Source organism: Theobroma umbraticum, unplaced genomic scaffold, assembly GCF_002168275.2.
Source record: "Theobroma umbraticum cultivar Fairchild unplaced genomic scaffold, ASM216827v3 scaffold_204.0, whole genome shotgun sequence".
NCBI lineage: Eukaryota > Viridiplantae > Streptophyta > Magnoliopsida > Malvales > Malvaceae > Theobroma > Theobroma umbraticum.
In genome coordinates, this window is record NW_018397267.1 from 6,058,737 (window position 1) to 6,071,325 (window position 12,589).

Genomic DNA, 12,589 nt, shown 5'->3' on the forward strand with positions numbered 1-12,589 from the left:
TTAGTCGCTCATCTTGAGCAACCATAAATTCAGATTGACACTTTTGTAGTACATTTGCAAATGGCACATTAAGGAGTCCACAGATGAGCGGAGGGACTAAACCAGGAAGAGCACCAAGACCAACAACATAGAAAAGTACTCCAATGGACATAAAATGCTGCAATACAAGACTCCATGCTGCATGAAGCCACCACAGAAACTCCCCCAGTCGGTAGGCATCTACTGCAATATAATTCACAACCTCTCCATTTGAATGCCTTCTCCTTCCCACACAAGAAAGCTTCAGCGGCTTTTGATAAACAGCTACCATTAGAGCTGATCTCATCCTCATTCCTAACCTCCTCGAACTAAAGAACCAATGCCTCTGCGACAATGATTCAACTACTTTGCAAATAACTAGACATCCCAATGTAAATAGACCTTCATACTTCTTGTCCTCACTATGATTTGAATAATTTACAAAAGCATAGAGTAAAAGAGGGAGAGATACTACAGAAACTATCGTCAGGAAAGCACAGATAGCTATCAATATGTTCTCTTTGAAATACTCCTTAGCTAAGGCCCTAAGAACTAGGTTTGTTGAGTTGCTCAAACTCTTTTCTCTCACAAGGAATTCCCACGCATGAGAAACTTTTTCGTAGGCGAAGCTAGCTTCATCTTCATCAACTAAAGAAAGGATATTTCAAGAGTTAATAGTTTGGAGTAGCCCAAAGAAAACAGGGGATTAATCCAAGAAAAAGTTAATTTGCTGAAAAGCTAGCCAGCCCTATTCCAACCTGAGTTTTGTCTGCCTTTGAGACTAATAGAGGTTCAGATAGACTCTGGTCTTCATTACGTTGAGTAGCAGAACTAAGTTTGTTTCTAAATGCACAGAAGAGAAGCAAGATGTTTATTGGCCATGGCATTACGTCAAAAATTGGAATGTTATGTGTTTGTAATAGAAGTTTAATCTTAAGGGCAGTAACCAATGAAGAGAAAGGCATCCACCAGACAGAGATGAGAATTTTGATCCATTTGGATGTTCGAACAAGCAAGGAGACTTGCCACTGATATCCAAATCACTCCTCTAACAAGGTAAACCAACCACCCCAAACTATTAAATCTATTATCTTTGGCTATAATATACCACAGAGCATTGGCAAGATAGGCTATGCTAAAAAAACCAGAACAGACTGAAACGATCATAGAGATCAAGTCCTTTCTATTGCTGTCACCCATTTGACATTTTTTAACTGAAACTAAAGGCAAAAGAAGGTAGAAAAGACAAAGAAATAACATATTTGTGACATCTAAGATGGTTCTTTGAATGCAGGAAGAACCAAGAACAAGGTCTCCCCCACAAATCCAAGAGAATTTCCCTGCATATACATCAAATGAAGAACATTAGAAGCAACAAGAAATCCAACAGGAAAGATAACAAAGATACAAAATGAAAGTGAAATAACAAGGAGAAGTTGCGAAATCATGAAACATTAAGGTTTAGAATAAGAACCATCTACAATATCAGTTGGTAAGAGGAGTGAACAAAGAAGCAAAAAGAAGTATGCATAGGCGTAATTATAGGTGTTTCACGCCTTTTCCATTGCTGAATCAACATTTCTTTAAGCTCTTAATTCTTTTCTTTGTAAAGGTAAAAGATTCAAGAACATCGAGAAGAGAAAATTAATGTTCCCACCAAGACATGTATGTGTAAAAAACAACTATATGCACCCGTAGTTTTCTCACCATTCTTGTTAAAGTTCATATTGCAGCAAAACATCTGGTTAATGAGCTGCAAAAGTCATAAAGACTTACAAACGCAACTTACTAGCACGCATGCCCTTGGAAAGAAATAATGGGCAAATATGAAGAAATGAGACATACCAACTGAGCTGCCCAAGGTCACCATTGAAAAGATTTCTTTGATCATTCTGCTTTTGATTCTTTCTTGCAGCAGGCCACCCCAGTCTATATAGGAGCTCAATAGCACTTCATTGAATGAAGTGAAATCCAAGTTGCTTGTGGAAACCTTAGGAGAGCCCACCTATTTATATCACTATATATTTTTCGTGCTTAGTCATTTAGTTTCTTGGCTGCTTACCGTACTTATTAGATCTCCAAGTTTATAAAGGTAGCCAGCCGTTTGTTTGTTTGTCCTTTCTCTCTGCATGCATTAGCCATGACACAATTTGCTTTCTTGCAAATAGTAGTAGAGTATCAATATTACTGTTAATGTAGGCAATGTAGTCCTTTGTCATGTGATGACATTAAAACAGTATATGAGCTACTAATTTCATAAAAAAGATTTGGTATAAAATTCATTTATTTTTTAAGTATAACTTTAACTCAGCCATAAAAGATTCCTCAGAGCTTGCTTATTTATAAGGAATTGTTTTTATATTTATTGTTTTCTGTTGTCTTGGCTGCTTATTATATCAGTTGTGAGTATATAGATCTCTTTGTTTGAAAGGCCTTTTGTCATTTGTTTGTCTGTCTCCTTGTAATTTATGGCTGCAAATAGTTTCTTGCCATAATTTAATGCTATTACTGTGGTGTTAGCTTATTCTTTTGTCTCATGATAGCTTATTTTGTTAGTGAAAGCTATTCCTTGATACAGAGAACTCACACTTACTGAAAAAGATGTTTAGTGGCAATCCTTGAATAATCCCTATCAGGACATTTTGCATTTTCTTCAGGAAATTTCTCACGAGACTCCTTGACAAAATGAGTTAGTCATTGTAACTAAAATCAATGAGTTGGGGAACAATGTTTTCATTATAATGAATGTTTGAAACTGGAGCTAGTGGTATTCACCAGGGCCAATTAAAGAAGAATAAAAGAAACAGCAGGCATCAGAAATATGTATAATATAGCCTTCCTTTATACATATTGAAATAATTGGTATAAAGAGCATGGGTTTCTACAAATTATCATTAATGGTTTCACTATCTTTCCATAGCCTAATGATAACAGCTCATGGAAGATTTAGAAATTTTCTATTCAAGATTATATCAGTGCCTTAGTGCTGTTGCACACACATGCTTCCTCTTATTGTCATGCCAATATTTGTTCAGTTCATTGATAACTGCTAAAATTTTGATAGGAATTCCTCCTGCAACTTGACCAATATTCAGCTACTAGCTTGGAAAAGGAAGAGTTTATCTCCATAAGGTTTGAGGGCTCATCATACTCCAGCAATTTACCTGTAGGAAAAATCAATCAAATTTAATTTGCTTAAGTAGCTATATTATCAGAAGCACCGCAATAAGTTGAAAAAAATAATATGTTGCAGTAATGTGATATAACTGGGAGGCCATTGATGGACATTAGAAGTAGAATCCAAGAGCTTACCATAGGAGAGGACCATGACCATGTCACTATCTATAACAGTTGGAACTCTATGAGCTACAGTTATCACTGTGCAATTTGAGAACTCTTGTCTGATAATTCTTTGTAAAATGGCATCAGTTGCAGAGTCTATTGAAGCAGTAGCTTCATCAAGGACCAGAATTCTATTTCTCTTTAGAAGAACTCTTCCGAGGCAAAAGAGTTGTCGTTGCCCCACACTCCAATTCTCACCTTCATCACTCACTGTCAATCCAACAACAATAAGATAACATATACATCTGCTACAAATTCTCGTTGGAGTTAACTGAAAAAGCAATCTATCCAACATGCATATGGAACTATATTTCTTTTTATTTTACTCATGGTAGACATCATATGTAGATTAGCAGAAGGCATTTATCAATAATAACTCTACGTGTTTGATAGTCACTAAATTTCAACTTGCCAGATGAATCTAACTTGTTTGGCAGGGCATTGATTGTTGTCTTCAGTTGACACTTCTCCAAAGCCTGCACAAGAACAGACAATAAATAGTCAAAAAGCTCATTTGTTAAAACCTTTTGATGTCACTGTCATCAGTTGGCTCACCTTCCATATTTCATCATCTGAGTAGAGGCCTAAGGGGTCTAAGTTTGTTCGAATGCTGCCCCTAAATAGAGTTGGCTCCTGAGGAATTATGCTAAGCTTCATTCTCAGATCTTTCAGGCCCATAGAGCATATATCAAGTCCATCTATAAGAATTTTCCCACTTGCAGGCTCTACGAGGCGAAACAAGGCACTTATAAGTGTAGTTTTGCCACTTCCAGTTCGTCCAACGACTCCTACTCTGGTCCCTTCTCGGAAAGTGCAAGAGATTCCTTTGAGGACTAATGGAGCATTCGGACGATATCTTATCTAAAATAATGCATCAAAATAAATAATAGCTAAACATAATTAGTTAAGTGTGAAACCGTACAAGACATAGGTTTAGAGATGGCTTGATAATTGATTGATTCAAAGAAAATAAATTCATCATAGACTTTCAGCTGCAGTTAAGCCATTTTCCAGTTTAGGTTCCTTACCTTCAGCTCTTGCAATTCTATCCTACCCTTAGGGGGCCAAGAAGATGGTGGCCTGTTGTCTTCTATAATTGCTGGAGGTTCTGCAGGTAAGTGCATGAACTGTTTTATCCGTTCAACTGAAATTATGTAATTTGATAAGTTGCAATACCATCGAGATGCAAAAATTTGTGTTCCTGTTAGAGATAAAGCGTAAGAAAGAGAGAGTCCCACAAGCCCTGCAGATCAAAATTATAGTGACAGATTAATGCCTTTTAACAATTTGTACTTATAATTAAGATTGTTCTATAGAACTGATATTACCTGGAGTAACTTGGCTTTTAGGAAGCAGAAGAAGGAAAAATGCAGCAGTGAATAGAGTCAGGTTTTGAAGTGTCTCAATCCTGAGAACTAGCCATTCCATGGCTGCATTAGAAAGAAAGAAAAGAGTGGCATCTGTGTCAACAAGCTTTAGGTAATTTTTAAAGAACCTATCCACCATGTTAAAAGCTCTTATAGTAACCACTCCAAGTGATGTCTCAGCTGCATAATTCATAACAGGAGCTTTTGTTGTTCCATTAACTCTTATTAGTTCCCTTGCAGAGGACATATAATACCCCTGCAGTTGATGAAGAAAGATATTAGCTCATCAGCAAAAGAGATTGAGCAAATCAAACAAAAAATGGATCCACCTGAATGTAGTTTACTGCTACCATAGCAAGAATGGCGACAATGAGAACTTGCCATGTAATAAAGGCCATGATTCCAATTGTTGCTATGACTTCAGTAGCACCAGCTGCCATGAAGATAATGGCAAATGGTATGTCAAAATCGAGAATACTCATATCTGATGAAGCCTGCAAGAGTTTTGATAAAACGAGTGTCAGTATCTAGGAAAAAGACTCAGAGGATACAGCAAAAATAATGCGATTCCGTTCAGTCATCGAAAAAGTGTAATCTTACTCGGGTTAGAATCCTCCCAACAGGAGTAGAATCAAAGAAAAGCATTGGAGCTTTGAAAATGGCATTGGTGAGACCAGAGAAGAAGGCTTTAGAAGCTTTTAATCCTAGATGAGCAGCATAATATGATCTAAAATATACAAAAACAGCACTAAGTGTTGCAATCCCAGTGTAAACTCCTATCAACATGCTGCTACTCATATTAGGAATTTGAATGGCAAATGCCAACCAATAGGTCGAAGCAGCCTGAAGAATGACAAAGGTAGACTGAGTCAATATACTTAAAGATAGATGAAGAGATCCTTTTGAGACAGAAACATAATCCAGGAATGGCTTCCATCCAACATCACCAATCTCCTTTTCTTCATCTTGTGTTAATTGTACTCCAGGCGGACCCTTCACCGAGATCTCCCCCTCACTGTTCTGTTTACTTGGATAAGATCCATTAAACATCTCAGGTCGAACTACAGTAAGCCCTTGAGATTCTCCTTGACCTTCACTGTTCAACGAACCCAATACTGTTATGGCATCTCTATGAGCATTCACAAGTCGTTGAAATGATGTCCCAGCCTTTAATAGCTCTTCATAGGTTCCTGATTGAGTAATTTTTCCACCCTCCATAACCTAAGAAAAAATCAGATCATTCTTTTCACAAACTAGAAAAACATGTAGATGGACGAAGAATATATAAACATAAGTTCAAACTAGCGGTTACCAGAATTCTATCAACTTCTGGGAGAAACTCCACTTGATGAGTCACTAGGATGACAGTTTTCTTCTCTAGAGCAGTCATTACACAGTCCTGTAATCATAACAGTTAACTTGATTATGCTACAAAAAAGAAATAGATTATTGTATTATACACCAGAGTTTCATACTAATGAAGTAAGAAGCTTGAAGTTGCTTCTCACATTGAACAAAACAGCAGCTGTATGTGCATCTACAGCACTGAAAGGGTCATCAAGAAGATAGATATCAGCATCATTATAGACAGCTCTAGCAAGCTGAATCCTCTGCTTCTGCCCTCCACTCATGTTAATCCCCCTCTGACCTATTTCCGTAAGATCACCGTGGTCGAAACTATTGATATCTTTATCCAAAGCACAAGCTTTAATGGCCTTCTCATATTTGTCTGCATCCATTGGCTTTCCGTAGAGTATGTTGTCACGAATTGTCCCACTCTGGATCCAAGAAGTTTGAGAAACATAGGCAATGGATTCAAACACGTGGACCTAATTGCAAGCAAAAAAAAAAAGAACTGATATTAGTGACAACCAAAAATAATGCTTACTAATGTACTAGAATATTTGTTTTGTAACTCACAGATCCTGAAAGTTTTGGTATTTCTCCTAGCACTGCATACAAGAGTGAGGATTTTCCAGCACCAACTGGTCCACAAACAGCTATTTTCTGCCCCCTTTTTATTTCCAAGTCCACACTTCTAAGGGTTGGACTTGTTATTTCTGGATCCCAACTGAAATTTCCTGCTTGTATTTTCACACTTCTATCAGAATTCTGCAGGGGAATTTTCCTTACTTCGTCATTGTTAAGCTCATCGTCAAGCAGAAAGGTATTAATTCTATCAAAAGAAACTTTGACTTGTATAAGAATTGAAAGTGCCTCAGGTAGCATCCTAACAGGCTCTGCCATGCTTCTTAGTGTTGCAAGAACTGTAAAGATTGTTCCAGCATTCAATGGGGCGCTCCCAAATAGAACACATCCCAAGAAGACAACTGAAGAAACAATGGTTGGAGACACCCAATACAAGACAGTGCCGTAAGGCCTGAACAATTGCTGTTTAGCAAGCCATTTGAACTCATTACCACGTTGGGATTCAATCAAGCTCTTAAATTTCTCCTCCCATGATTGCAACTTGATGATCTTCATGCTATTTAAGATCTCAGAAGTTGTTCTTAGTCTCTCATCTTGGGCTACCATAAATTCAGATTGACATTTTTGCAGTAACTTTGCAAATGGCATATTAAGGAATCCACATGTGAGGAGAGGGACTAAACCAGGTATAGCACCGAGACCAACAACTGAGAAAAGTACTCCAATAGACATGAAAAGCTGCAATACAAGACTCCAAGTTGAATGAAACCACCATAGACATTCTCCCATTCTATAGGCATCTACTGCTATGTAATTCACAATCTCCCCAGCTGAATGTCTTCTCCTTCCCAAACTTGAAAGCTTCAGTTGCTTCTGATAGACTGCCACCATTAATGCTGATCTCATCCTCATTCCTGACCTCCTTGAATCAAAATACCAATGCCTCTGCGACAATGACTCAACAACCTTGGAAAGAATGAGGTATCCTAATAACACAAGACCTTCTTGTAGATTTTCCTCATCCTGGTTTGAATAATTCACAAAAGCATAGAGCAATAAAGGAAGAGCTACTACAGAAATAGTCCTAAGCAATGCACAAACTACTATTATTATATTTTCCTTGAAGTAGACTTTTGTTATGGCCCTAAGAACCAAGTTTCTCCTATCACTTGAGCTCGTCTCTCTCACAAGGGATTCCCATGCATTAGCAAACTTTTGGTAGGCCAAATTGGATTCATCTTCTGTAGGAATTGAAGGGATGTCTTCAAGAGCTAATGGTCTCACATAACCCAAAGAAAGCAGGGGATTAATCCAAGAAAATGCCAATTTGCTAAGAAAACTGGCCTGACAAAGTTCTGTTTGGTTTTTTTCTTCCTTTTCCTCTAATAGAGATTCTGATAAACTCTCATCTTCATCACGTTTCCTAATCAATTGTATGACGTTTCTAACAGCACAAAATAGCAGCAAGATGTTCACAAGCCATGGAAAGATGTCAACAATTTCAATGCTGTGTGGTCCAAACAGAACCTCAATATGTAGAGCGGAAACCAGTAAAGAGAATGACACCCACCAAGCGTTGATGAGAAATCTCATCCATTGTGATTTTTGAACAAGCAAGGAAACCGCCAAAGAAATCCAAATTAATCCTCTAACAAGCTCAACCAACCAGCTCAAGTTATTAAATCCATCATTTTTTGCTATTAGATTCCACAAACCAACACCAAGATACAGAATGCTAGCAAGAGCACAACAGATAGAAACAACAAGGGAGATCCAGTCCCTTATGTTAACTACACTGCTTTGATGTTTTTTGACAGAACCTCCAAGCAAAAGTAGATAGAAAACAAAGAGGAATAGCAGATTTATGACATCTATGATGGTTCTTTGAAAGCAAAAAGAACCAAAATCAAGTTTTCCTTCACAAACAAAAGCGAATCCCCCTGCATATCCATCAAAAGATGCAGAATTACTTAGCAAATTTTTGTAGGAACAAAGAAATGAGACGAAAGTAGCAGGAAGAAATTTAAAAGGCTCTGGACATAAACAATAGGAAGAGAACTTGCAACAGGAAGACTTGATATTGGTGATTTATATATTGTCTCCATTACAACAGAAAAGAATGGTCCATGAACTGTTATAAAGACGCAACACAGATAAATGTATACATAGAGACTTAAAAGTCTAAAACCCTGTCTTCAACTACAAGAAAGTGTAGATAAATGTATACATAGAGACGTAAAGAACAAGAACAATATCCAGTGATGGATTCTTTCTTTGTCAATTGCACATCAAACTAAAGAGTGTAAGGAAATAGTAATCAAGATCGTGTAAAAAGCCAATACATGTTCATGTAAGATCAAGAAGAAGCAGAATGCTCAAAATCCAATATGCATCTTGTAACAGACACACACATGCAGTTTTAAGGTCAAATAATTAATTGAAAAGATATTCGGAAATGAGCAAATGGCGTGTACCAATTAAGGTCGTCAAGGAAGCCATGGTCAGGAGATTATTTTCTTCCAAGCTGTTGTTTGCCTTTTAATGACACCAGAGTTCAGACTCTAAGCTTTGGAAAAAGGACTTCATCAACCCTGATGTCATTCACTTCAGCTGATACTTAGAAGATGCCATCAAAGAACCACCTCAGCCTCTACAGATTCATAACATTTTATTTTGGCATTTGTTTGATTGGTTTTTTGTCTGCTTCCGCTTAGTAGGCGGCCAAGAAGTGGGAAAAGGTGTGGGCTATTGTTTGTCTCAATGTCAGATGCTCGTTCACAAACTTTCCTCTTCTTGTTCATATATTCATAAATTCAGTGTCTTCATCAGTCCTTGACCCTACAGCACTTGTCAAAACATTGACTAGAGACAACTAGAGAGCCATCTTTCTTAGTCGGTGACAAATACTAGAAAAATTTGTTTGCTCAAAATTTCCTACTGGGCTGCAATTCACCTCAATCAACAGCCAATTTTATATAGAATGCACAAGCTGAGAAATAAACAAGTAGGAAATTTTCTAGCATCTCTTTACGTGTCAAAGTTGTTATTCTCGATGAGTAATCCTTCCTGTAACTGACAAACATTTGGTTCCTAATCACAAATTCTTTTGCACCAATGTCACATAAGGCTCATTTTCAATTTCCTTGTCTAGCAAATCGGACCACCTTAGTACATGAAATAACCATTCATGAAGAGAAAAAAAAAAAAACGAGAGACAGGACCAGTAAAGTAACATTTGTGTGCGATTTTGCTGTCATGGTCACAATCTTTCAGCATAAAGGATTATATCAGGGCATCAATCTCCTCTTCCTTATGTTTCCACATCCTTAGGTTTCCATATTTTATCATCTTTTCAATGGGAAAAGATCATTGAATTCATGACTACCCTTTTGTTATTTTTCTCATTTGCAGTAGAAACAAAAACAAATAATAACAATAATTGTTACAACAGCTTCACAGGATAGGTCATAGGGCATAAAGCCTGAAAAAATGCTACGTAGACAAACAGAAAAAGTTGAGCTCTTCTTTGAAATCAATTTGAGTCCAAACATTGCCATGATTTTAAACCAGAGGAATCTATTACAATACTTGTATAGATGCCAGAGGAACTATTAAACAATTGATTATGTGTACATCAACTTCTTTGCAAGCACAGACGGTAAGGTGGAACATGGCTTATTCTTTCCATGGTCATTAAAGAAAGGAAATTTGTTAATGGAAAAAGAGTGGGATCTTATCCCTGTCATGTTCACTGCCAATTCAAGCTCATATCAAACACGTATTTCCAATTAAACTTGAATATTGTTTCTCTATCAGGATCAGGTAAAATACGTACCAACAGAGAAATTCTCATATGTAAATTAAAATGAAAGTCTGAGGACATGATCTCTGCATCAAAGATACGAACTACATTATGGAATCAATATGGTACTTGATACTGTTAAATTTAATTTACCAGAAAGTTACCTTGAATCAACAGCTCTAATTACCACTAAAAGTCAAAAAAAAAAGAAAAAGCACCTATAATGCAGTATATGTTTACCTTCAATGTCGTTATTGAACATATTCCTTTTAATTTATATCATCTAGGACAAAGTGATTAGACTCTTAAAAAGTAATTATCATAGGTTTAAGTACATATCTTCCTACTACGTTTATATTTAACTACAAACCCAATATAATATTAAACCTATCTCGGAGGCTTGAGGAGTCGTATCATAACAAACCATTACAGCTCAATGAATAATCATTTCCCACTTGCTTTTTATTTATGAAATTTGGAGTGGTTTTTTGTGGTTTGAAAATTATTGTCAACAATCATTACGCCGAATTACAGTGACAGAAATGATAAATATCGTGCGCTATGACCTCACATCTGCACATTTTTTCTTTTCCACAACCACATTGTGAAGGTACAAAGATATGTATTAAGTCTTTATCTGTCAAATGCGACGGACCTTGGTTCAAGCAACAAAATTATGATTTCTGAAGAATATGTGGTTAGATTTTTAACAGCATTTGTCTAATACTAGAGTGTAATTATGCGTTCATGATATAATCATCGATGAATAAAATATTAAATTAATTTATATTAATAATAAAAATAATTATTTAAAAATAAATAATAAAATAATGTGTCATTTACAAACATGAAATTATATTTGTAATTTGTAAAGATAAATGTTTAAAAATCAATAGATATTTTGATGACTATTTATTGAGTTAACTTAAAAACTACTATTATACTGAAAACATAAATCAAAATTCATAAGTAGTGTTATTTCTCTCATTAAAATCGAAATAAATTGAAAAATTATATATATATATATAAATTAGTTATATGTGAAAGTTTAAAGTGAAAATAAAAATAACAAATATAGTAAAAAAATTAGAGATTTAGTTCAAATGATAAATAAATTGAGAAAATATAAAAAACGAAGAAAATGAGGAAGAAATGGATGAAGAGAAAAACTAAAGCTGAAAAATTAGAGAAGAAAGGGACAAATAATGTTAGAAAGAGAAACTCAAAAAAAATCTTGTAAAATTAAGATAATACTAATAAATTGCATTCTTGAAAATTAATCCAAAAACCACATCAATTTCTAAAATATAAAAATTCATGCTTAAAAAAACCATGGGTAGTTCATATTTACTTATATGAGAATTTTTTTTAAAAAAAAGTTAAAATTGTAAATGTAATCAGTAAAGAAATTAAACATTAAAAAGAATAAAAAGAATATGGTTTCAATAATATACAATTATAAAGTGAATGGTGGACTAATATTATACTTTGTAAAAATACACTTATCTATGATTTTTTTGAATATTCAGAAAGTAATTACAAAAAAAGGATCAAATGAGTTGAAAGGTAAACATATAGCAAAATAATAATGACAAATATGTAAATTAAGGATTATATTTCCAGTAAAGGATATATTTTTACTTAAAAGATAATTAAAAATAAGCTTATATAATGTATATGAGATAAGATTAGTAATAGGTAAAAGAAGTCTATAATTAATACAACTTGAGTAAAAGTACAAGTAGATTATTGTCTACGATAGAAAAGTATAATTATATATGCACCTAATCATATAAGATAAAAACAAAAAAAAAGAATTTAAAAACTTAGACGAAAATTTTCTAGTTTCTGTATAAAAGCACGAACATTATAAGAATAAAAATAATAAAAAAAACCCATATAATAAAAGCTTGAATAAATAAAAAATTATAAAATTAAGAAATAAAATAAGAATAATATATAAAATACCTTTGAAACAATTGCAATTGAAAGTTATCTTAAACCTGTAAAAACCAAGATTAAACAACAAAATAAAACAACACTAATCAATTGCATTCCAAGAAATTAATCCTAAAACCATATCAACTTAAAAAACAAAAAAATTCATGTATAAAAAAATTAAGAACAGTAG

At 34.8% G+C, this 12,589-nt stretch overlaps 1 protein-coding gene and 1 pseudogene across 1 annotated transcript; both read right to left on the bottom strand.

The window, feature by feature from the left end:
- Window positions 1–1,888, bottom strand: part of LOC110424406 (ABC transporter C family member 8-like) — a 7,231-nt pseudogene extending 5,343 nt beyond the window's left edge.
- Window positions 1,889–2,813: 925 nt separating this feature from the next.
- ABCC8 (multidrug resistance-associated protein 6) lies at window positions 2,814–9,404 on the bottom strand. Its single transcript, XM_021438385.2, has 12 exons — window positions 9,131–9,404; window positions 6,648–8,596; window positions 6,236–6,556; window positions 6,040–6,126; window positions 5,328–5,948; window positions 5,057–5,221; window positions 4,689–4,983; window positions 4,389–4,603; window positions 3,916–4,221; window positions 3,773–3,836; window positions 3,331–3,570; window positions 2,814–3,182 (listed from the first exon to the last, which is right to left on the bottom strand). Exons 1-12 carry the CDS (start codon window positions 9,153–9,155, stop codon window positions 3,055–3,057), a joined length of 4,416 nt encoding a protein of 1,471 aa, XP_021294060.1. The 5' UTR covers window positions 9,156–9,404; the 3' UTR covers window positions 2,814–3,054.
- Window positions 9,405–12,589: the final 3,185 nt, after the last annotated feature.

Excerpts from the sequence above, each read along its gene's own strand:
- ABCC8 (XM_021438385.2), bottom strand. The coding sequence starts at position 9,155 with ATGGCTTCCTTGACGACCTTAATTG. Across the intron at positions 8,597-9,130 it reads TTCCTTGACGACCTTAATTG|GGGGATTCGCTTTTGTTTGT; the intron begins GTACACGCCATT and ends ATGGATATGCAG. Across the intron at positions 6,127-6,235 it reads CAGCTGCTGTTTTGTTCAAT|GACTGTGTAATGACTGCTCT; the intron begins GTGAGAAGCAAC and ends TTATGATTACAG.